Raw genomic sequence first — 26,103 nt, 5'->3', positions numbered from 1 at the left:
TTCATTATAAATCTCGTTTTCGAGAGAAACCGAACGAAAAATTAGTCGAAAATATTTGCATTTCGCTACATCCCGCACTAGATTTCTTCGAATATGAGGCCTCGCGAAAATTCTACTTTTTACTTATTTCCGCATGTAGAACAGCCCTTTATCGATTACCAATATTTAGTTGGGAGTTAGTCGAATACAGTGATTTGTTCTTAACCTATTTCTCAGGATTTCCGATAACACTGTCGAACAAATAAAAACATTCTGGCGATCAGACTGCTCGTGAGGAATCATTTTTATATTCATTCTATTTACTTCAAATAGGTTGGCATCAATGTGTTTAATGACTGCAGCATCACCATTCTTGTGACGGAGGTTCGGCTCTTGAGGGAACACTGTGACTTGACTCAGCCATATGTTCACTCGCCATATCGCTCAAAAACATGGTGAAAAAATGAGCTACGGATTGTTGACGTTGGAGCTTGAAACTTTCAAATGAGTCCAGGCTCGAAAAGTAACGTAGAATCTAATAAAGCGTTTCAGTAAAAAGAAGGGCCTGAGCTGGCAGAGTCCCTTCTCGTATCCAACACAGTAGAATTTGCATTCCTATTTGCTGGTCCACGCACGGGCGAAAAAGAGGAGGAAAAAAAAAAGAAGGAGAAGACATTTCACTGGGAAATGTAGTAATGGGGCCAGTTGGAACGTCCCGGGTTTTACGCATTCCCTTTCACTCGTGGCATCGAAAGAAACGAATCTCCGTGGCCCGAAACGCTTCCGCATACGAGATTAAGGAAAACACATTTTCCCGACGGCGTACTCTCGGGCTACGGATTCTCTCTGACTCTTCTCCTCCTCCTCCTCCCCCCTTTTTGATCTTTGAGACGGTTGGGAGGGTAAAGGGTATGAAAATAGAATGTTATTGCCCGTTTGGACGTAGCGGCGCAGTCGATATTCTCGTTTAAAGCGGGCACTTGTCCCGGCAAGAAAGGGAAGAAAATGGAGCAACGCGTAGAGAGAGGAGAAGAGGCTTTTATTGACAACGAATATCGGTTATCGAGACGTTGTTGAGAGGATCGTTTGCCTCTGCTTTCAGCGCCGCGGATCTTCGGTGACAAGGTGCCTATCAACCTAATCAATACGAGCAACAAGGGGGTCCAGCAGAAGATCGTCAATATCCACAATTACTTTCGCACTCGGGTCGATCCACCCGCCGCTAACATGCTCAAAATGGTAAGTGCTTCATGATCTTCCTTTGTAGCTTTGTTACAAATACCGACGACTATCCGGTCGGTATGCAACCGGGCATACAGAAAAATCAATCCCATTTCCTCAGAACATTATTACATATTTGTAGACTGCGGATGTCCGTGCGCGTAAAATATGCAAAAAGCATATGCAAATATGCACATAAAATATGCAAATATGCTCGAAAAATATGCAAATATGCACCAAAAATATGATCGGAACTAATGCAAAAATATTTCTACGGAAACTCCATAATTTGCGTTACAATAATTTAACTAGTAATTTTTCCATGTTTGTAGCAGTTGTTGCCGTTTGTCAGTTAATATCGACTTATATGCTGAAAAAGTACGTTCTAGATCACAAGATGTAGTGGTTGCATATTTACATTTGCTCCAATAACGTTGTGGTACATTAGTTGACACATAGTTTCGGAGATATCAGCGGAAAACCGAAAAAGGGAACCTTCTACGTGCTCCCTGCACCCTGCTCACCTCCTAGGAGTGGGGACTTTTAGTATGTTTATCTCCTAACTAGTCCAAATAAAGTCCCAAAGTTAAATTTGTAAAAATAATTCGAATTATCGATCGTAAATGTTATCAAATTTGAAAATGCTTTCGGCGCTACCGTTTCGATCAATTAATAGTTAAAAATTGTGTTCCTTCCATTTCCCTCTACACCCTCCTTATGAGCATTCATTGACTGTACTACTCTGTTTTAGAGCATTTAGTTTTCAAAGGTTGTCCATATTGAATGTTGTTCTACTGTATATAGTCCGAGCAAGAAATCGTATTTGTGGATTTTGGAATTCATCGATAGAGGGTATGATTTTTCGAAATCGAACGTGACCTTCCTCAGGGGGTGAATAGTCTTCCGATTAGTTCGCGTGCTGTGAATGCGGCACGGGTTCATAACCCTGAAAGGTGAATGATGCGGATCGGCCATGCGCCGCCGCGGCCGGTTCAACCTTTACTCGAGCCTCTTTCACTTGCTTTGAAGTTCCATCGATTTTGCCGGATTCCTGAACGAAATCCCGCGGCGCAGATACCGTCGGTAATTTTCGAGCACTCCTCCAGATGGAATCGTCCCCGTCGAATCCGGATTCTTCGGTCTTCCTTTTTATGGAAATTACGTTCGACTGCATTTAACGTGATCGGTTCACGTGGAAGATTTTTATTCCGTCGCATATACTTTGGCGAATGGTTTTTTCAATGGGGCGGATCGATTGTTAGCGAATATTCAACCCCTATATGTTGATTACACAAAACATGAATGTCGCTCTTCTAATTCACTGTATGCAGAGTCGGGCATTAATCAATTAAAATTTGAACTATGATTGATTAATGTGTTCGATTAAAAAGGGTAATCATTGAAAAATGGACGATTGATTCAATCGATCGATGAAGTTAATCGTAAATCGTTGATTAAAAGAAGAAATCATCGAAAAATCGGAGACTGATTTAATCAATTGTTGAAGTTAATCGCCACACGGTCTATCCATAAATTGTAGAAAGGAGGGAGAGATAGACAGAGAGTGGGGAGCTGGTAAATTGACCATGAAGTCAATGAAAAAAACACATGTTATCTGCAAAAAATGTCGATGACCTTGAAAAAAATTCACTCAATTCATTCAATTGTCCTGACACAATTTTCCGAATCCATGTTAAACGAAACACCCTGTATATACATACAGTGCTCCGTCGTTTCAGTAAGTCCCCCCCCCCCCAGTATATTGCATTCGATTACTTCTAACTCCTCCGATATTAATCTGGAGAAGTATTCCCAATCTCCATTAAGGACCTCGGTGTGTTTAGAATGACTCTGTGCAAAGAGCGCTATTAGTTGCACGATTTCCCGGAGCCCTTCGACAAAAAGAACGCCGAGCAGTCGGTGAGTTTTATCGCGGGGATGGAAATTACTTTCGGATCATGTTTATATCCCAGTAATACCGACGTTAAACTTTACGCAGGAACTGCAGTTTACATAATCAGGACTCCGGAACTACTTTCTCTATAAACAATGTCGTACCCCTTTCGATTTTATGGCTCGGTTTCGGTAATGCGACGGAACCTCTGCTCAATATCTTCGGTATCATCTGTTTTAGACAGAACTCGCAGGCCAAGAATTTTTGTAAATTACTAATTATAATTCTACTGTTAATTATTATTAACAGTAGAATAATCAGATCAGTCGGAATTACTCGTTTATATTTCTGATTTAACAGTTATCACGTTTGTGAAAGTGGTTCTGCGAAAACTGGTTCAATGGATTCCATTTGTTTCCTCGAAAATCCTATAATTTATACGGTACAAGGTGTATAGAAATTCACAACGAGATTCTACGCTCTCGGTTTGGTCGAAATTGATTTAAGCTGTCGCAAAATTCATTTCAAGCTGAGAAGGTCAACAATAAAATTTATGGGAACGATCGAGCTTTGACCGATGGTTCCTTTTGCCCTTTTTATTCCTGTGACGAATAGAAAATTGTTCCTCTGTACAGCGCATGCGATACTGTTCGCATGTCCCCGGAGAGGTGCAGTCGTGCGCAACTCACTTATATCCAAAAGTTGTATCCATCCTCTATTATATCCATTACTCCGTGGGCCCGAGTGTAATCGTATTACTCCCCGTCGAATTCGGATGGCTTCACACGTCTCGAAGATGGATCCTTCACTTGTGTTACTTAATGTATAAAACCCTCGCATCATGTTCCCATTCTTACCTACGTGATCTAATACATCGCAACTGCCGTGCATCCCTCATCCAACTTCTATCACACACGTTACGAATTCCGGCTCTCCATTTCCAGGTTCCATTCAACTAAATTTCCGAGGTTCTCTCCTTCCATATGCACCTCATTTCTTCGACCATTTATCAGATGACATATGTACGATTTCGGAAGTGTGTATCTGTAGGAGATTTATCAACAGTTTCGCCTGTCCAATTGTCTCCCTTCTATCGATTAATCTTGCCGATACATTTCTGTCTTGACGTTAACCAGATGTACAGGGTGTCTCGGTTAAGTTCATTCATTTCTGGCGTTCTACTTTACACGGTGTTTTATTTATCGCTGGTACTAAACGCCATGCAAATATCATTCAATCATTCAATATTTCTGTTTTTTTTTTCAAAATTACTACAACATATTTAATTTACAGACGCGATTCAAATAAATCTTGAGAAAGATCCAAAGTAGGATCGAAACGTTGATTTTGTTTGGCAATTAGCAAAGTTGCTTTATAATTCGTAATAAACGATCGAACCGTGTTGCGCCGAAAACATTTAAAAATTTATTATTGCAATGCAAATATCATTTACAAATAGGTGACGTGGAAATTACTTCTCATAATATTATTATATAATTTTAGAATTCTTCTCCGCAATATATATAATGATCACTGCAGATCTTTATGCATTTATAGGAAAGTTGAGCAGATGAAATTCAAAATTGTTGGGAAATTTTTAAAATTGAAGATTTCAATATATGATTTCTCCTCTATTATAATTAGACTGCGGATTTTATACAATTTTTTTGTACAATTTAAAACGGAGGAAATATTCAAAAATTTTGAGGCCACCAGTTTATAAGTTTCACGTTAATAGGATATTTAAAAGAAGGGTGAAATTTTTATTGACGACAAATTTCTGTTTTCGATCAATTTTAAAGTTTACGACCTTGAATGACTACATCGTTGAAATTGTCTCGGAATGGGCTATAATCGTAGGAGTACAAAAATATGTGGTTCCATTTAAAAAATCCAAGTTGACCTTCTCTAATCTCCTAAGCACCTCCACTTGATAAAAAGTTATGTAGACCTCGCAATAGGCCTCTAGAAACCAAACAACTTTTGTCTGAAGCATTTCTTCCTTTCTCAAAAAGTGTAGAAGTTATTCAGGCGGCTTTTCTTATGTGTACTCACCCTGTATAACATTTTTATTACTCCTACAAATGACATTTTAAATAATCGTCGATTCCGAAAGGGCGAGGAAAGTGAGAAACCCGCAAGAAATGAAATGGGGATGTTCGCCGACGCGGAATTTCCAATTAAACCGCATGGGAATGATGTTCTCGGGACAGTAGCGTTATCAAATAAAGGGTTAACTCACTGGAACGCCGTATTTCCTTTGTATCTTTCCCGCGGTTCGTTAGCTGGTGCGACAAAAGCAGCTGGTCGGTTTGTTTTTTCGGGTGACGAGCCGGGCTGTGCGGCTCATTGCGTCGCCGAGACGAAATTTGCCCGCTGAAGAGAACACCGTCATTAGGTGTTCCCACGTAACAAATATTTTCGCTCGCTCAAACGAGCAGCGATCCTTTCGAAACCCGCTTAAACGCTATTCGATAGTTCCGGCTCGGGGTTGGCAGAGCGATCTCGACTTAGAACCTGCCTCAATTCGCTGAATGCGACAATAATCGTATTCCACACGAGCCATTGGTATTCTTAATAGATTCACGCGTGCTTCTGGAACGGCCAGGCTTTTCGATTCATTTATTTCACACTTGCCCTCTCGAACAATCCAATCGTTGAAGATTTTCTTCTATTTTCAATTCCGCTGCAGGTACGTCCTCTACCCATTCGTTTTATTTATTCAATTAATCTATTAATCTAATTAAATTGTGTAAATGAAACGATAAATAAGTCACTATAATAGGACGTACAGCAGAGTTGGGCATTAATCGATTAAAATTTTAATCATGATTGATTGATTAATGTGTACGATTAAAAAAAGAATCGATCGTTGATTAAATGAAGAAATCGTCGAAAAATCGGTGATTGATTCAATCGATTGTTGAAGCAACAAGATGTAGATAATGATTTTGTAAAGAAATATGTATGATTTTATGTGTCGTAGATTTAAGCATGTTTTTACGATAAGCATGGGCTGAGCATTTGCCGTTGTAGGTTGCCGGAGTTGGCTGCTGAGTGCTCGCACGTGCATTTACATTGTAGCGCGGCCGAGACGTTTGATCGGCCGCAAGAGTCGGGATCGGTTTCTCTTACGCGCAGCCGAAACGTTTGAGCGGCTGCGACAAACAAAATCGGCGCCCTTTTAGAATGCGTGCACGTGGACGGAGTGACTCTGCGGAGTGGGGAAAATGCGAGGCAAGGTCAGGCAAGGCCCTCGATGCCTCGATGGCCCGAGACCGGCCGGCAGATTTTGTTTAGCGTTCGAACGATCGAGAGCGTCTCCGCAGAGTCAAACGGTCAGAATACTCGACAGCCGACACGCGACGATGAAACGTATTAACGCCGGGACGCACGGGTCGTGCCAAAATGTTAGTGCCGCGACATATGTATTAAAAAAATGTGGAATTTCCGTCATTTATCAACTCTTCAAAGGTGTACATTGTGCATATATGTATTGAATCCGACAGCGCGAAAAACTTTTGTTGTTGCCGCGCGCAGACAATCTGGCTTTAATTAAAATTAAACGGCAAAAATGCGGGAGTTTGTTATCCGTAGCAATGTTTTGCGGAATCTGGTCGTGGCAGCCGGCATTCCACGGATTCGATTCGAACTAACTGACGGATATGCAGGAGCTCGTTATCGGCGAAACTACTGTGAGAAATTTATTCGACCCTCGTTACATGTGCAAAATTTCCTGACAGGATGAAATTCAAGTTGAATAGCAGTTTAACCCTTGCATTGATAATGAAAATGTTCTGCAATGCTCGATGCATTCGAACACTCTGTGTCCGGAAAACTTTTGCTATTCTCGCGTTCGCATAAGTAAATTAAAATAATATGTAATCCATAGACTGCGTAACTTTATGCATTTTTATAGCTTATGAAAATTTTCAAAAAATGCTACAATATAAAATTCGATAGAATTTAGTAACATTTTTATCTGTTCCGAATCTACAAAGGCTGTTTCCTTTAAAAATAGAATTTTATTTCATGCCACTTCTTCAAATTTGTCTATAAAAATTGAAAATTCCATAACAATCAGCAGTCTAGTAATATATAACATTATCGCATCAAACTAGTTTCTGATAGAAATATATACCATTTTTAATCATTTTAATTGATTGAAAATAATATAACAGTACGTTTAATTGCTTCTAATGTTTTCAGTTAATGTTTAACGAAACAGTGAAACAATGAAAATATTAATTAAATCAATCTTCATTTCATATTTCAACGCAAACAATCATCAGCTTTTGGTCCGATTGTTTCCTTAAATAATACATTAATAAACACAAATGAAAGAAGCACAAATCAATAATATATTAATAAGTATAAATTAAAGTTACATAAATAAATAATGAAGAAATAAATTGACTGTTTGATACGACAGTAATTAAATAATTAACTAGAAAATGTGTTCCATATTCTTTTCCTAATAGGAAATACAGTACGAATAATATAAAAGATTTATTTATCATCTAATATATAAAAATGTTATAAGAAGGTGCACTAACATTTTCGTACATTTGTCATAATTTTTTAGTAAATCCACGTTGCTCGTTCACTAGACGAGCCTCTCAACGTTAGACACGTGGAAAAACTCCCAACCCGAGACCAATTTTGATGAAACTTTGCGAGATTGTACAGTATATGGAGCTACAACACGAAGGGTGTTCTTTTTCAGTAAAAACTCTCGCCGAAAGCATGAAATCAACCCTCAAGGGATTCACGGTCTCTATTTTGTGGACATAGCTTTGGAACTGTACGATGAATGCACAGAACAATGTACATATTTACATGTTTCTGTAGATAGAATACGAAAATTCTTCTATTGGGTTGGCGAGCAAGTAATTTCGATACTTTAAGGTGAAACTAAACCGAATTTCTTTATTTAAGCGATGCAGAGTTGGGCCAAAAATTTCATCAACGATTGTTGTATAAATTTCTACTTCAACCATTAATCGCAATTAACAATTAATCTCCTAGGTTTCTTGATTGAAATTTTAATCGATTAATACCCAACTCTGAAGCATTGAACTTTTATCAATAAAATATTTTCTTATTTATTCTTTTCGGCAGAAGATCATCGAACAAAAGGCAACATATTTTATTCATTAAAGATCATTGTTTGAATAAAAAATTTTGGGCTCTATTCACCTTAAAATACCGAAATCACTTTCTTGCCAATCCAATATTTCTACGATAAAATCGAAAACATCGGAACTCTATTATAAATGCATCGAAAAATACATGACATTTCTGCAGAATAAAATTCTTCTATCTGCGCGAGAAAGTAAGAATTTCTCATAAATGAAATGAAGTATAATATATGTAGAATTATGAGCAGAAAAAATAGAATAATCTAGTATTCTTAAATAAATTATATACTACTGCCGAGAACTTGTTCGAACGATGCATCATTTCCACGTGTCAGGTACACGACATCCCAAAAATGTTTTGAATTTTTCGAGAACGAGGATGTTGCGTCTTTCGAAGGTACTCGTCTGAATATTTGGCGCAGGCATAATTTTCCCCTCCGCTTTTCGGGGTTACGAAATTTCGTAGCGTGAGTACGTCTCCGCAGGGGATGAATTTAATGGATGGATTCTGTGTGCACTCGGCGATACGTGAATACATTTTTATGAAGGCGTTTAAAATGCAACTTCCCGCCTTACCTATCGAAGCGGGTTAAATTTGTATTTTCTGGTGTACGACATTGTATAAATAACGTTCCCGTCAAAATATCACCTTCCGCTTCGTCTTCGAGGATAAAAATGTCCTTGGACTCGAAGAGAAAAAGCCAATGAGAAATCCTTCTAAAAGAGTTTCACTTCCGTGATACACGTCCACTATCTCTGTTATACTTTCATAAATTGTAAACCCCGCTGTCCCATAATGATAGTAGCAGTTGATGAATGAAATTTGTCCCATAATAATAGTAGCCAAAGAAAATAAATATAGAATGCAACATTTATTATCAAAAAACTGGATTACATTAAACAATGAATTAAAAACATTGCTCCTAATTTTTATTTCGAGTGTTCAGATTCCGCGTGTGGTAGTGGAGAAACCACAATTTTCTTGAAATTGAGCAAGTTTAACGAATTCTTTCAAGGTTAAAAAACGTTCGTACCACAATCTCCATAATTGTCCCATATTCTGCAAAGTTTCAGCTTTAATTTGAAAAAGATTTCATCGCCCCATCTCATTTCTATCGAAAGTTCTTTGATTTTGACACAAATTTAGTCGGTTTCGTATTTCGTATATTTTAGAAAGGATCAGTTTCCTCGTCCAAGAGTGAACTTTTCTCCTGATTTTTCCGCGTTTCGACCCTTCACCACCTGCTTCCCTTTTCCAGTCTCTTATACTTCGTTTGCGGCCCTACCTTTCTCTTGTTTTCTTCGTTTTGTTCCCCGAGGCCACTTATAGACGACCATAACGATGAAAGTGAGATCGCCAGTAATTTTCGCGATGACAGTCAAAGTCGACTTTAATGGAACTTCCGTTCGAAATTTCTGCCTAATACTGACTAAGTGGACTATTTCACTGCGGAATTAGATTTCTCTGCGGATTATTAATCGCGCCGCGCCGGTTTGTTCTGTTAACACGTCCTCCTTGCGATACGATGTAATTATTTCAGCGAAACGACCGCGACCTCGGGACAATTAGACTAATTGCATTCGGTTTAGAGACTATTTCTCGGTACGGTGAATTCCAATTTCTTTTCGAATATAGTTTTAACAATATTCCACTGACTGTTACGATATGTGATTAGGATCGGTGACTGAACTAATTGTAACGTAATTGTGGTTTTTCAGTCATGGCACTCTGGATTGGCCAAAGCAGCGCAGAGATGGGCCAATAAATGTCCCGGCTTGGTTCATGATAACGCGACAAATCGATATATAAATGATCTTGGCAACGCTGGACAGAATCTTTTCATGACGACGGAACGAACATATTGGTGAGTAATGACAAAATTGGTTTCTCATATTTCGAAACTTATAATCACGTATACTATTACTTTTTTAAATTACAGAATCAACGCGTCTGAAATTATTAAAAATAATCATTAAATAATAAAATACGACTTGTGACTTTTTCAGTCGAGTTCATTAATAATAGATTATTTCTTTCTACTTTCTCTGCATGAAGTAAAAGGAAGCAAAAACTCGATGATTATTAATATTAAAATAACTAATTGTTCCCAAAACCAATTACTGAAAATTTCTCTAAAAAAAGACCTTGAATCTTGGATATATTAATGCATCTTTTAAACCATGCAGTTTGGATAAAAAATATTTATGTGAAATATTATTAAATATCTATAAAATATTTATTAACTTTGTAGATCGTTTTTATTATATCACAAATATTATTCTGACGACTATCCGTACGTACTTTGTCAAAGTCAGTTTTTCTAAAGCCGGTTCTGTTAGGTATTTCCGCTGGTAAGTAGAAAAGGCTAGCATTGTTCTGACACGGAACTTCTGTTTGATCTAAAGTCAGAATTCTGAGCTATTGTTCTATTTCTGTGTAACGATAAGTTGCTTTCACGTGCGTTGCTCTCTTCTGGGAGCCACCTGTTGATGTTCAATGAACAATTGTCGCGGATGTCACTTTCCTGTCTTCTTGCGGCAGAAACAATGCCGACGGTGCTATAAAAGCAACCGCGTTCCGTTTTTAATGCGTTCCATGCGGTTGCTTTCGTCCCTCGAACGATTGTACGGATATTGATCTTTTCAGAGCGGATAAAACATGGACAAGAGGAATTTCTCAATAAATTACACGAATTCGACAAATTTTCTCAAAAATTCATTTAAATCTAGATTGTAGTTTAAACGAAATTCATATACAATTGCTAAGAAGCCATCATTACATCGCAAATTATTGTATGCGTTCATAACGCATATGATTATGTAATTTTTGAGCATGTTAACAAATTTTAGAAACTTTTATAGGATTTTTACTTCATTAAACCGTGAATCTTTATGGAAAATAGACATTTTCCTTTTTTCTTTATGAAAATTTACTCCTCCTCGCTACGTGGCTCAACAATACTCGAGCACATATCTCCTGGATTATTTAACACTTCGAGTCTAGGTCGAGCTCCTCTGAGAGTCTGATATTTTCCGGAAGAGCGAGTTTATGACTCTCCATAAATTGTTCGCATTTCAGGGAAGTTTGTCTCAAATTCGAAATTATTAGATCTTCAAGCTTCCACATTGGGAAGTTCAAATCCCCCTAAGTTATTCCCAGAAGATCTAGAGTTTTGCATAAAATTATGAAATCCTTAGAGTTGTATGTACAATTTTTTTTAGAACAGACGGAAAAAGAATTGAACGAAAATATGAGGCAAAATCCACCTTCGTTATCCCGAAAAAATTAATAGTTTAATCGCTAAAAACAGTTAAAACTTAATTTTTTCAAAATTATTATATAATGTTAGATCTTTGAATTTTCATATTGTGGAAAATAAATAGGAAAATGATTGTGTAATTTTATTTAAATGTTGTTTTTTTCTGGTAGTTTTCAGGGTATCGATATATGTTCTTTTTTTAACAATATATTAGGTTGACAACTTGTTCGCGATCTTTTGTTTCGTAATTCTTTTATTGTATCATTACATATAACCTCATTCAGTGACCATTCTGAACTGTTTATCATCGGGAAGCTGGGAATTCTGCGATTAATTTGATATAAAATACACGTGCTTAAAAATATATATAGAAATCACTTTGTTTGGGAAAATGTGGAGGTCGAGAACATAGTTGCCAACCTATATTCGTGTTGCACATGACCTTCATAGAGTTATTCGATGAATTCGTTTTATTTTCAGGCAATTCGCCGTCAGGGCGTGGGCCATGGAGGACAAGGACTTCGAATACGGTAGCCAATCGACGGATGTACACAAGGTCGGTCATTATACTCAAGTCGTGTGGGCCACGACGCATCTTGTCGGCTGCGGTGTTAACCATTGCACCAACAGCAACGGTCCGCTTGGTAAAGACTACTTCCTCTACGTCTGCAACTACGCGCCAAGGTGAGTGAACCAGAAGAAAGAGACAATCATCCAGAGAACGTGTTGGTTCATCAAAACACTGCATATAGCTCCTGAACTATTGATCCTACAGAATGGAAATTTCGATTTACAGTCGCCATGACACAATATTTTTCCTTTTACAAAAGATGGTTGAATTTACAGGTTGAAGTGGTAATTAAAATCGATTACAAGATATGTAAAGACTAAATAGTAGAAAATAAAAAAATATATAAAAAAACTTTTCAAAAACCACGCTTATATTAAATTGCACTAAAAAGGAGAAAATAATTTCTTTAGACATTAGCAACAATAAATAAAAGCGTGGAGCGCCCACAGAGATTGCGTCAATATAGTTTAGCGCTCCACTCTTTTATTTATAGTTGCTAATGTGTAAAAAAATTATTTTCTCCTTTTTAGTGCAATTTAATATAAGCGTGGTTTTCAAAAAGTTTTTTTATATATTTTTTCACATTTATCGTGAAAGCATAAAATCTGCAGTCTGGTTAGTGACATAACAATGAAATTCCTAAAACAATTGGTGATGGGGAGTTGTGACAGTTACGAAATTAGCTTTATTTTAAGCGTTTATTTCATACACCGATATGAAACGTTTATTCACTGGACAGGTGACCCTGTATGCAACAGAAACCAATCTCTATTGCTTTGTTTGCCTCGCATCGTTCTATGTATGTATCCCTGTTTGTTTCCCCATGGAGGGAACTTCGCTTTATGACGGTTAAGCGAGATCTTCGGCGGAAAGTACCTCGCCGGGAGAATAACAATCGCGACGCGAGCTTTTATAAGATTATCTCGCTATTGAAAGATACAACGGTGAATGCTCAGCGTGCTTCGAACGACCGAAAGCGTTCGCGGGATCTGGCATTCCGTGCAAGCGCAGCTTTAATCCCGTGCTATGCAGTTTTCCCGTTCTTGGGAGTCAGAATGCTTTCCGGATTTTCGGTTTGGAATTCGCGGTCGTATATTCGAACGCCGTGGGTTCTCGTACACAGGGCGAGAATACTAAATAACTGGAAATAATATCAATTCGATTATTCCTCTGTCCAACAAGTTTGAACTTTCTCGAACGGGGTGTCAGCCGTCCAAAGGCCAAGCGAATTCATCTTTCGAGAAAAATTTTTAAAGCCAAGGCGTTTGGTTGATGCTTCACTTTTTCCATTAAATTTATTTTAATTGTTTAGTTAATTAATATTTGGGATTCTCGTACAGGCTGCACCTCTGGATCAGCGGAGATCTGTTTAAAAAATTGAACCGTAAAATTATTCTTGCCCCTTTTTCGAAGTCAAAATTGGTCTCGAAGGAACCCTGGTTAGAAAACGACTTTGAAGTTTGAAAATTGGTCAAGGTCAATTATGCGATACTTTTTTTCTTAACAAATCCAAAGGTGAAGACAGTTTTTATTATAATAATTTTTGTGGGGTGATTGTTCAGCAATCAACGCGTTAATAACAAAAATTGAAGCAACTTTTAAAAATGCATGTGTAACATTTCATCAATTTTCTTTACCTTCTATCTCATGGAGTTAACCGATTTGGAAAATTAATGGCTCATGTCATAAATAGACTGAGAAGTCAAATTTCATAAAAAATAAAATTTTATTCTGGAATGAAAATTGGGGCATTATTGGGGACATCGTGTAGTGAAGTTGACAATTTAGCGAAAAATGTCGAACATGCAATTTTTTCAAGCGAATATCAATCTCCGAGTTTTAAAAATAAAAAGTTGCAAAATATTTCAAAGCATAATTCTTAAAACATGGTCCGCTCGAAAACTTCCGTATAGAAATCAATTGAATCCTAGAAATGATGGGATATTCATGCTCTGGTTGGCATGTCTGACCATTGCACGCTATCTCTACTTACTGAACATATATCGGCGATAGCATTATTTGTCTCGTATCGATTTCGTTGTCGCTTAACCATCAATCTGTGAAATTGTTGTGAAAAGCAGATAGCGGCACGGCACAGTTAACGTTGATAAATTGAAATATAAATAATACGTAACAAATGGACACGTTATTCACAAGTGATATTCCATCGCAATCAAACACAGTTTGATTGATAGTGGATTATATTTTTCCCAGAAAACAAAGAGAAAATAATATTTAATAAATAAATCTCGACTGATTGATCGGCGTTATCAGGATTGAGCACATTAGGGAACAAACTTGTCAGGGAACAAAGGGATTGCAGAAAGCGGGCCGGTAAAGCAAGCCAGATACAATGTAGGGCGGCAATAATACACTCATCTATGAGTTGGGAGCACCTTGCCCGTGCGTTCCCTTCGAAGCTACCCGCGTACGTACCGTGCACTCTAATTTCCGGATTTCTGTTATTTTCCCTGGTTTTCGTGGTTTAGTTATTTCAGAAACATCTAGACCCGGCTGGCTGTTTTTATTTTGTTTACGGGCACCGCGAACGCTCGTTTAATTTGCCCGACTTTCAACCTGAACGCAATGACCGTCTTCAAATTTCAGACGTGGCCGAAATTATGGATAATGGTCAAACAGCATGCAAGAGCGGCGTAGCTAAATACGGAATCGCAACGAATACGGTGTTACGTACGGAGGCTTTGCCTACGTGAGTTTTGCTGCTTTCTTGAAACCACGTGTTCATGCAGGAGGTCCAGCTCGCATGCCCAAATAAATAGTTTTTCCCTTATGAGAAAGTGCATACATCTGGGAAACATAGACAATCTTCCAGATTTCCGTTTACCCCCCACTACCATTTTCTGAGCAATTTCATTAGTATATAAAGGGCTCGAGCTTGGCCACCACGGGCTTAGTTAAAGACTGAACGCGAATCTGTACGCGTCTAATGAGATTGGGTCTGATTCCCTTTCGATCGTTTTAACTTGAAAGAAGTTTCGAAACGCGGTTCTTAAGTCAAGTCAATTAATTTACTCCCGCATTTCTCACTGCGTCAAAACCGAGAGCTCGGGGGGAATTAGCTTCCGCGAATAATACAACACACTACAAGTGTATTCCATTTCTGTAAGTGTCTGCACGCTGTATATAGATGTTCAAGGAAATGCAACGAAATATTAATGTTATGTAATTAAAAAATGTTAGGTTTCAAAGGACAATTTCGCGGTAGAAACAGAAGTATCATTCGTGTTTATCCAACGCGATATTATGAGCATTATACATTTAAAAAGTTTTTCTGACATTTCATTAATTTAAAGAAGTACATAAAAAAAGTTACGTTATTACACTATTCTTTCAAGTTTCGTTTTTCTAAAGTGCAGGGTGTAAAGAATTGTTTGGTCTTGGCTGCCATAGGCCTATCCTACATCTTCGTCCTTGAAAATCATCCTTGACCTTAAATTTCAAGAATCCGGTTTCTTTTCGATCGCATCTCATATTTTTCCCGCGTCGCCAAAGTGCCACGGTCTTCAGCCGATACCCAAACGGATCCGCGGCTACAATTAATTTACATTTAGAGTATTTCCGGTAGACTCTGCTATTCCGGCCGCGATCATCGTACGGTGTTTTGAATTCAAATGGCCGGTCCCCGCGCTGCGGTTGTGTTCGCGAAATTAATTACGAGGTCGTGCCCGCCATCGCGCGAACGAAAAAAAAAGAAATATAGTTGAACGCCGCCACGTGACGTGGTTTATTTATTATTCGCGGAGGAGGCATTGCGATTCGAATTAAAAGAATTAAACGGCCCCTGGGGAAAAGAAGCTGTCCGAGACGATGAGAGTTTGTTCTCGAGCGACCGGAGTGCATACGGTAAACACATATATTCCCAGAAGTTCTTTTTGTTAGTCTATGGTAGATTAATTAATTTTGTGTTAGAATATAATGGATCGTTGCATGTAGAGCAGCCAATTCCATCGGGCTCGAACGAATGAAAATTCTAAACGAAAATCGCCATTTGCATATTAAATTAAAACGCGGATTCCACTGTTTCTGCGACACAAAAATTACTTTGTAAAAGAATTTTTTTGTGAACTGGAATTCATGTAAGCAGAATTGTTGCGCGGTTGGTCATTAAATGCTCGGAGAATTATATTTAATTGTGTAGACAATAAAAATAGTAGAAAAATCTATTCTTCTCCGACATTACCGAATTTCTATGTAAAATTGAGCATTAAAGAGTTTTTAAGTTGCTATCTAATAGCAAAACTGCTATTTTTCATCTTGATAAGGCGAGCCTCGCGATGTATACGGTTTCTATGAAAACCATTTCCATACTAACAGCAGTTCTCGTTGCTCGAAGCTGTAGGCAACTTTTTAATCGGAAAACTTCTTAATCACGGTACAATTAAATCATCAATGCGCGGCCTGCCTTAGTTAAAGTAATACAAGTTCGTGGTTGGTTTCTGATTGGGAAAACCGGGAAAAGAATTTACATTGCAAAACGATCACTTGTAGAAGCGTCTTTTATGGATTACAGTAGTTTAAAATTTCGTGAATTTTGCAGAATAAAATTTCACATTTTTTTTTAGACTCTCATTCTTAGTGTTGAGCATGTATTGTTATAGTATCGTATACATGTGCTATAGTGTATATAAATGTATGGTGTTCTACTCTTCGAGAGATTCTCTTGAAGATTGACGTTAAAATTCAAATACGACACAAACTTAGTTGATTCAGAATTCCATTACAACACAACGCAGTTGTTTCTCAACCTGTGTGCCACGAGAGATTGTCAAATGTGTCGCAAGGATTTTTGACAGATAATTCTTCGGAAAAAATATGGATCAGTTTTGGCTTTCTGTCAAAAATTTGTACCCTGCACTTAGCTTGAAAACTATTAAAATTCTTCTGCCTTCTGCATCTTCATGGTTCTGTGAATTTGGATTTTTCAGCATTCACAGAAATCAAGTCGAAAAAGCGAGAAAGACTTTTAAAAGTTGACGATGAAATGCGAACTTTTCTATCGACTTTAGAACCTCGTTTCGGTTTAATTTGTTCAAGAAAACAGGCTCAGCCCTCTCATCGAATAAATTTTGTAATTAAATATTTTGTTTTGCAATACAACTTTTACATTTTTTACATTCAAGTGTGCCGCAAATAATTCGAAATATTTTTAGCGCGCCGTCAACCAAAAAAGGTTGAAAAACACTGACGTAACGTAATGTAATAGATCAATTATGAACCGCAGTTCTGAATCTTCGTTCACGAAATTGATCCCATTGGAAAGCTTCGATTACGGATATACTATATCCATTTATTCCTGCAAGCAGGATCGCCTCGATATCGGATACCTTTTAATACGGTATAATGAAAGTGAGAAATGTGGAAAACTACAAATAGAGAAAATGAACCAGCGATAAAGTGGCGGAACAAGCCGCTGCGCCGCGCCGGCCAGGGGTATCAGGTTGAGGACAATGGATCTTCCCGAATGGATTTAATACTCGATCCGGTGGTGGACGACTGGTGCTCCCATAAAATCGCATAGTCGCTGCCATGAATCGCGGAACTCGTACGTCAAATGTAGTATTTCGTGGGGAATTTTCAAGCGTTACACGAGGATCTCTCGTGTACTTTTCGGGTCAATGTTGATATATCGCGAGCGTTAATCGCACGGAGGGAGAGGGTTCCCGAAGTTTACAGAAGTTCTTAGGAGATAAAAATAGAAGACCCGAAATGTCTTTACACTTTTCGACTTTGTTCGATAACACTCCTCCCCGGCATTATCATTCGTTTGTCCTGACATTATTCTCCCGGGAATATTCTCGTACTTTATCGTGGAAATTTTCGGCTTGTTCCGGCCACGTGCGAACGTACCTACATACAGTCAGCCACGTAATTGATGGCACACACTTTAAATCGGAATAACTTCTTTTTTATACATAGGCCAAACTTAACCTCGGTTTTTCTGTTATCCAAGTTGGAAGGACTTACTAGATGATTTACTGAAAAAAAAATTTTATAAAAAAAATTAAACCTACTTTTTTTAAGCTTTGACTAACAATCAATCGGACTATTAGTCATTTTTAAATATTGGTTGATTTTTGCCCAACTCTGCCGCACAAGATGCTTTTCCACTTTTCCACTTTGCCACTTTGCCACTTCCCCCACTAAGAAAAGTGTAGACTTCAGCAGCTAAATGGGGGAATCGGCAGAGAGAAGAAGCACGCCACCTCCGATCAAAGTGATCGATGTGGTGGGGATCGCTCCCCTACGTCGCTGTGTACATAGCAAGGAAGTAGGGGCACAGGTGTCTGCGTAGTTGTGTGACCGTTTAGCCAATATTTCGCCAGAGTCGAAAATACGTGTGACTCGGGGAGTTACGTGCCCTTCCCGCATTCCTCCCAAGTGATTTCTTTTCAGCTCCCAATAACACAAACTCAAGAAGGTCGCGGCAGCTAGTTGAGGCTATATCGAGCAATCCCATTCTTCATATCATTCACTACTTTCGCGCAAACTGGCAATAGAATATATCGACATATTCCTGGAATTTGAACTGTTTCCCTCTGTTCAATGACTCTTCCGGATTTACCTCGGCGACCCTGCATTTCTCCGGGCACGATACCGCGCCGAGGAAAAAAGACGAACGGAGAGAGTTTAAATTACGCAACCTCCTTGTTCTCTTTCCCGCGAGTCGAGTGTCGTCATAAATTTGTTTCCCCGCCGCAATTTTCCGGATTATGCTTTCCCAGCGGCCTTCCAGCTCGGCCACGCGAATCCCGCGATTCGTGTAACAAACTTTTCGATTGCAATGATCCGCTTGTGTACACATCTCCGTCGACCGCGGGGAGAAACTTTCCCGGCGAGTGTACACCAGAGGCAGCAATAATCGCGTCGTTGCTGAGAATCGTCGTATTATTCGATGGCTTATGTCTTCCGCTAGTCTTTTCTCGCACCAATCATGTACATCCAATCAGTCATACTTGTTAAAAAAGATATGCTGCAAATTTCAATACTTCGTTCTGCCATACATGGTCTATAACAAGAACGCGTATTTCCCGTATTTAATAATAATTTTTAGTGATGCCCCAGAGTGGACAATCAGACAGAAACAGTTAAATGTCAGAAATTTCCAAGTTATGTTCGGGTTACTTGCATTTATCTTTCCACCGCTTCGCGAGTTTGGCACGAAACGCACAAAATTATGTTGCAAAACCAACGAACGGCGAAGGTGAAACGCTGAACTCTTGGTTCAAATTCCCGACTAATTAAGAAACCGGCTAAATAGTAAAATCGTAAAACGTGTAAACGTTAAGGTGGGATCTCCTTTGCGCGTCTGGACGCAGCGTTTTGTTATCCATATACTCGTTGGTTCATTAAAGTTCGTTGCTTGAATACAAAAATTCGGCTCTATTATAATATCGAAATTACTTTCTTGCGAACCCAATAGTCAAGTAACGACAAATACGCGAAAAGTCTTGACCATATAGGATTTTTCTTAAACGAGTTATTTGAATAAAAGCGAAAAGTTGGGGGATGTAAAGTTAACGTGAAAATTGTTCCACAGTTGAGTGGAACCTCCGTCCTAGAATATTCCTCGAGAGGATAGTGTGATATTGTTTCTTGGCGTAGATGCACGCGTCTAGACGCACAGTCACGATGAAGTATAACGAATGGAGTACATATAAAAGGGGCGCTGGGATAACAAAACGCGCTGCGTCCAGACACGCAAAGGAGATCCCACCTTTAAATAGTAAACGTGTGTGGGTGTGCGGTGCTTGCTGACCACTGAATCGTAAACGAATTTTTGCAGCGGCAATTACGTGCATGGTTTGAGTCGTCCGTACGAGACCGGGGAGCCATGCAGCATGTGCAAGAACCATTGCTCACGCAACAAGCTCTGCACGAACGCCTGCTACTTTAATGATTTATGGTCGAACTGCGCCGATCTGAAAAAATCGTTTTCTACCTGGGTCTGTGATACGCACACGAAAGAGGGACACAAACGGCGACAATCCTGCGGTGCCACCTGCAACTGCAACGGCAAAATCTACTACCGTCACTGGTAGTGAACGACCATCGCATCGGTGTCGATCGTTCCGCCGTTTCTTCGTTGATCTATCAGCATCCACGTGGGATCTGCGGCTGCACACAGCAGACCATCATCGGCGTGTCTACAAGGTACGAAATCATTTTTAAAGATTACGTCGCGCCATATACGATGGAAAGAAACTTCTTGGTTCTTGCCGATCGTTATCCCATCGGTACACGCATTTCGTAGCTCCATCGATGGTCGAAGGGAAATCCGTTCTCTAACCACTGTTACAAGGCCACCGCGTTCTCCGACACTGTTTTTGCATACTGATCTGCATTAATCCTTCACCAATGCAGTCTGATTATATTGGTTTCCTGCTGGATGATCGATGTTGTATGGTGTCACCATAAATTGTGCTGGTGGTTTTCACTTTTTCATATTCTTATTCGATATTCCTATAACAAAAGATCATTTTTATTCTCCATGAATTATTCTCCAAACAAATAACTTGGTTTGTCCAGTAGTGGTGGGTTTAGTATTAACAATGAGGTTCCAAAGGAGACAACAATTTTCTAAAAGAATTTCATGTGAATTCACGTAAATGATCGCAGTGTGATTGTGGTCGACCATGTGGCTGGAACAGGATTTCCCTTTGCTCGGTAATCGTTCTCGACAACGCAACGTGTCGCGTCGCCCCGGAAATTGATTCTATTTTTTGCGAACATTCTCGTGGTTCGCCTTTCGACCTATGTTCTCGGTGGTTAAGGAGCTCGGGAAAATGTAACGAAGCCTCGCTTGGAGAATATGGGGCGAATCCTTTTGATATTTCTAAACGATAAGAGTGTTGTCTATGTAAATGTGCATGCAGTGTGTACATACATATAAGTAAGAGAAGGTGTATGTAGACGGAGTGTTTCTGGGTGCTGTATTCATCACCGTTTCATTCTGGACGCTCCCGAACCGTCAATAAACATTATCCTTTTACGTCAACCGGTGACCTGAACAGATCTTACCTGTATTAAAATTGTACAACATGGCTAAAAATACAGTCGGCCTTCCTGTAACGCGGTTAATTCGTTCCGCATCGTGCCGAAACTGTGTTAAACGGAACCAGAAATAATGTAAATCGTGGGTCAGTAAATCAGAAGAAACAGAGAATACACAGATATGATAATAATACTATGACCCGTCTTCGTCTTATACTAAGCGTACGAATAAGTTCGGCGCCTTTTGAGCATACTTTTGATCTTTATTTATAAAAAAAGGAACACACGAACCGGAAATTTCTTGTTGATTTACACCAAGTTCCTCGGCAAGTTTCTGTTGCGTTTGACAAGGATTCCCTTTCAATAATTGCTCTAATTCCTGGTTCTGCACTTCTTTTTCGGTTCCACTGCGTTCTCCATCACCGAGATCAAAATTTCCACCAAGAAACCTTTGGAACCACTTCTTGCGTGTTTTATAGGTTACTGCATTTTCACCGAATGCGGAACAAATCATTTTCGTAGCCTCAGCAGCATTTTTCTTTGACTCAAATGCAAAAAGAATACAGTGTAGAACGTGCTGTTTCTTAAACTCCATTAGGGTTTATACAAAAACGAACTTTTTAATGATGCTTAAGATTATATCGATCATATCGATCGACAAACGAGTCCCCCGTCGCGCGGACACACCATACGGGCCACAGAAATCGTGGGATTGTGTTTCGTGTTCTAATAAAACCGTGTTTTTGAGTATCGTGTTCTATCGAAGCCGTATTTAACGAAATCAAAAAGTAATACGAATAAAGGAAACAGATTTCATGTTATATCGGCCAGAATGCCTTGCTACCTCGAAATCGTGTTTCGCGTGACACTTGAAAATGAAACAAAGCCAAAGAATTTAGGTATAAGTATTTTTGTTCATTGTAAACTCCTCTCTGTTTATGTCGCGTCGGGGAAACAGTGTGACGGAGACATTCGTATTATACGAGGGTAGTCGAAGGGTAGTAAATCGTGCTATTTGGAAACCGTGTTATAAAAATATCGCGTTATAGAAAGACTGGCGCAGTTTCTGCACTGTGTTACGTCGAAACGATGTTCTCAGAGTAACGTGTTATAAAATGGTCGACTGTACTCCATTTAGAAAATCTAAAAGTATGGATTTAATTCCTGATTCATATTACAATTCTACAAAATTGAATGGGTAAACTTTGATTTACCGGACTCAAAATTAGTACCTTTCTCCTACGAATTATGATGTATTTGGTATGTAATCCTGTAGATTTGTACCCGGCGCGGATGCAGATCGTAGTTTCGATCCTCTAGCATCAATAGTTATGGAACTATGGTCGCTTAAAGTTGAGCATTTTTGACAGGTGAGGGAAACACATTGTAAAACAAAAACACTGCAGATTGCTCAACTTTAAGCGACCATAACTCCTCAACTATTGATCCTAGAGATTCGAAACTTCGATCTGCATCCGCGCCGGGTACAAATCTACGGGATTACATACCGAATACATCATAATTCGTAGGAGAAAGGCAAAAATTTTGAGTCCGGTAAAGTAAAGAGCAGCCAATTAAATTTCTGGTAATTTCTACATTCTCTTCAAGATCTATTCTGCCACTATCAATTGCACTGTCCAACAAATTTCAACTTTTCTTATGTTCCCTAATTACTGTTGGGTCCTTCGTACAGAGTTTTTTGCGCTGATTCCGAATCTGTTTTTAATTTTTTCCCTATACGCGCACAGTTTTTGAGGAATATGGCTTTGAGAAAAAACATATTTTTCAACTCTAAACAAATATTGTCTACACAAACAGTCTACAGAATCTTTCTAAAGAACAATTCAATATCTTTTATAATAACACCACAATATTTGTTTAAAGTTAAAAAATGTGGTTTTTTTCAAAGTCATGTTTCTCAAAAACTGTGCGTATAGGAAAAAAAAATTAAAAACAGATTCGGAATCAGCGCTAAAAACAACTCTATAAGAACCATCCAACAGTAGTTGTGGAACAAATTTGGTGTTGGACAGTGTTATTATTTAGTCGAGAATGCAAGCATAGATGAATATGTTCATTTCGGAATTTCGAAGGCGAATTACTGTGAAAAAACGTAAAGATTTTATTGGCGGTATCGTGTGTTGCCTAAACCTGGGACTAAAATGTATAAACGTAAGAGGAAGCTCTATCTAAAACGTGTTTAGAGATGTAAGTTCTAAAACAGTCAGTGTATGCACAAAAAAAAAACACGACGCTGAACAATTTTCCCGTGATGTCGCCCGAGACTATTTGAGTGCATACGAATGCATGTGCATTGGACACAGACGCAGGAAATAATTCCTTTTTCTATGACAAGAAATCATTTAATGGATTATAAATCAACGAAGAATATAAAGCGAAACTTCTTACATATCTGAACAAAGCGTTGTTCGAAAATATAAATTTTAACGTTAACAGTGCTATAATAAATTATAATTTCTAACATCGCGCGAAATCAGTGTTTGATTATATTTATGTGAGAATAATTGAGAAATTTTATATCTCGCAAAAGAGGCTTACATAATTTTAAAACAAATTTTATATTATTGTTGTTTTGTGTTATTGTTTCACAGAATTTTATTAATTCGCGAGTATACTAACAGCGAAAGGGCTACATAATTTTTGTTACCTGCCTAAAGTGATTCATAATTGATGTACCTCAAATAAGTTTACATAGACATTAAATAATCATTTAATATTAGTTGCGAAGCGCAAATTAATATAGAAATTAAATTTTATTTTCAGTATTAGTTACATTGCAGAAGTATTATTTACGAGTAGACTGCGGAATTTTATGCAAAATAAAAATGTTTTTCACTGATTGTGGGAAGCAGGAATAACATAAAAATTAAAAGCAACAATACAACATTCTTGAATTTTTTAGATCTTTTCCTGTTTTATGTTTCACCCAACCAATTTCTTCATAAATGCATAAAGATCCGCAGTCTATTTATGAGAGATGATTTGATGTACTTGAAATAAGTTTACATAGAAACGAAATAATCATTTAAGATTAATTGTGAAGCAAATTAATATAGAAATTAAATTTTATTTTCAGTATTAGTTACATTACAGAAGTATTATTTATGAGAAACGATTGTTTATTACTAATCAAACATCTTCATTCTAGTAAGCAATATCGACTGTTAATGAGTGAACCGGCAACGAGAACAATAATTCCACGAAATGGTCAGTGCATTCGTAAGTGCTCGACAAGATCGAGTAAATAGAGTTTACCGAACGAACGAAACGTTGTTTGTAAGGTCGTCTAGCGTGAAGTCGTAATTAATATATCGTCGGATCCCGGAAATGTATTCTGTATCCTCGTAGAGTTCATTTATTATTCAGCGCGTTCCAGAGGTAATATTTTTCATCGCATTTTATGGTGTTTCGACTCGTAATCGTAACTCGTGTGTGCAAATGTGACGACACGAATCAGAGAAGCCGATGCAAAAAGTATGAATGGAATAATAAGTAGTTTTCGGCTTTTAAAAGTCACGTTACAGCAAGGAACGGATAGAAATGATACCGAATCACGAGCGAGAACAGGGTGTGTGCAATATACAGGGTGAACATGGTAATGCGAACACATTGATGCTTTCCATTCGTGTCACTGGAATCAATCTAAATTATCATAAATATTATAATTTAAAGTTCATATTAAAATCTATATCATTTATATTTTCGTAAGTTCGAGAATTAATTATCAAAAGGGACACGAAAATAATCTAATTTCAGATTTTTCCTAAATTACTTATAAATATGTATACTTTTACTTAATTTGGGGTTCCCTGAATTTGTCTAAAAAAATTCGATGTTTCATATAAATTCACAATAGGGTAAACTGTATTATTGCTTGCACAGTGATTGGCAATTTTCATTTAAACGGCAAATATTAAGAATTCCTGGTATAGAAAATCATTTTTTTACTGCTTCGTATTTATATTTCAAAGCAACGTTGTAAGTTTTCGTAACAGAGTTCCACTGAATATATTTTATAGTAAAAGATTTATAACCAAAAATCTCTATTGGTTTATAATTAGACTGCGGATCTTTATGCAAAATAAAAAATGTTTGAATTGATTGCAAAACACAGGAGCGAAATAGAAAATTCTTTTTTCATTCAAATGTCTTATCAAGCTGAAATTCATACACTGATGTCCTTAAATCTTCGTAATTCGTCCTCTGCTTAAATTACACGTGCCCATTTTTGTCATAAATGCATAAAATCCGCAGTCTATTTATAATAATAGAAAGTGAAGCTCGTTTAAACATTTCGTAAAAAGATAAAAATGTTTTTACCACGATTTTGGCTCAGGGTGCCAATCGTTGTACAGTTTACCCTAAATGTAATCTTAGTTGGAACTTTGCAGATTTCTCTCTCTCTCCCTCTCTCTCTTTGTCAGATGGTCAATAAACAATTCTGATCGATTCATTGAAAGGATGAGAAAGTAATAGAGCTGATCACTTTACCCTGTTCGTTGTGTGGGTGCAGAGTAACAGATTAGCACGTAAGGTACACATATAACGGATGCTGTTAAATCAGAACAATATATGCAAGGCGAGACGTAAAGCTGCGGATAATAGAACACACTTAATCGTGTTAAGTACTAGTTAAGAGGTTAATGTTACACATAACCATGTAATGCGGAGTTACGCAACTTAAAGAGAAACGTTGTAAGCTGTCGTAATTTGTTCACTTACCGAAATAAAGATCCTGTAAATATTAATCTTTGTTCTTAATGTGTGCAGTGTGGCTGACAGCTTATTGTTCTCCGATCATTTTAATAATTTTCATTTTTACCACATTCACACGCATTTTACACGAAGGGAGCTAAAACAATTCCGAGCATGTTTTTAGAGATTATAAAATTATTCTTTATTATTATTATTTATTTCAGATTTGAAATTGTAAAGGGTTTCAGTTGAATCATCATTTTTACGCAAGATCAAAGCCTTTTAACATTTACTTAATTTTGTTACGAA

General features: G+C 37.9%; 1 protein-coding gene across 1 annotated transcript in view; it reads left to right on the top strand.

The window, feature by feature from the left end:
* Positions 1–25,847, top strand: part of LOC143210442 (cysteine-rich secretory protein 2) — a 100,934-nt gene extending 75,087 nt beyond the window's left edge. Inside the window, exons 4-7 of the mRNA XM_076427332.1 lie at positions 1,082–1,218; positions 9,955–10,100; positions 11,976–12,179; positions 19,871–25,847. Coding sequence (XP_076283447.1) covers positions 1,082–1,218; positions 9,955–10,100; positions 11,976–12,179; positions 19,871–20,126 — 743 coding nt within the window. The 3' untranslated portion in view covers positions 20,127–25,847. The remainder of the gene's footprint in view (positions 1–1,081; positions 1,219–9,954; positions 10,101–11,975; positions 12,180–19,870) is intronic.
* Positions 25,848–26,103: the final 256 nt, after the last annotated feature.

Source organism: Lasioglossum baleicum, chromosome 1 (genome assembly GCF_051020765.1).
Source record: "Lasioglossum baleicum chromosome 1, iyLasBale1, whole genome shotgun sequence".
NCBI lineage: Eukaryota > Metazoa > Arthropoda > Insecta > Hymenoptera > Halictidae > Lasioglossum > Lasioglossum baleicum.
This window is presented reverse-complemented; position numbering and strand designations above follow the sequence as displayed.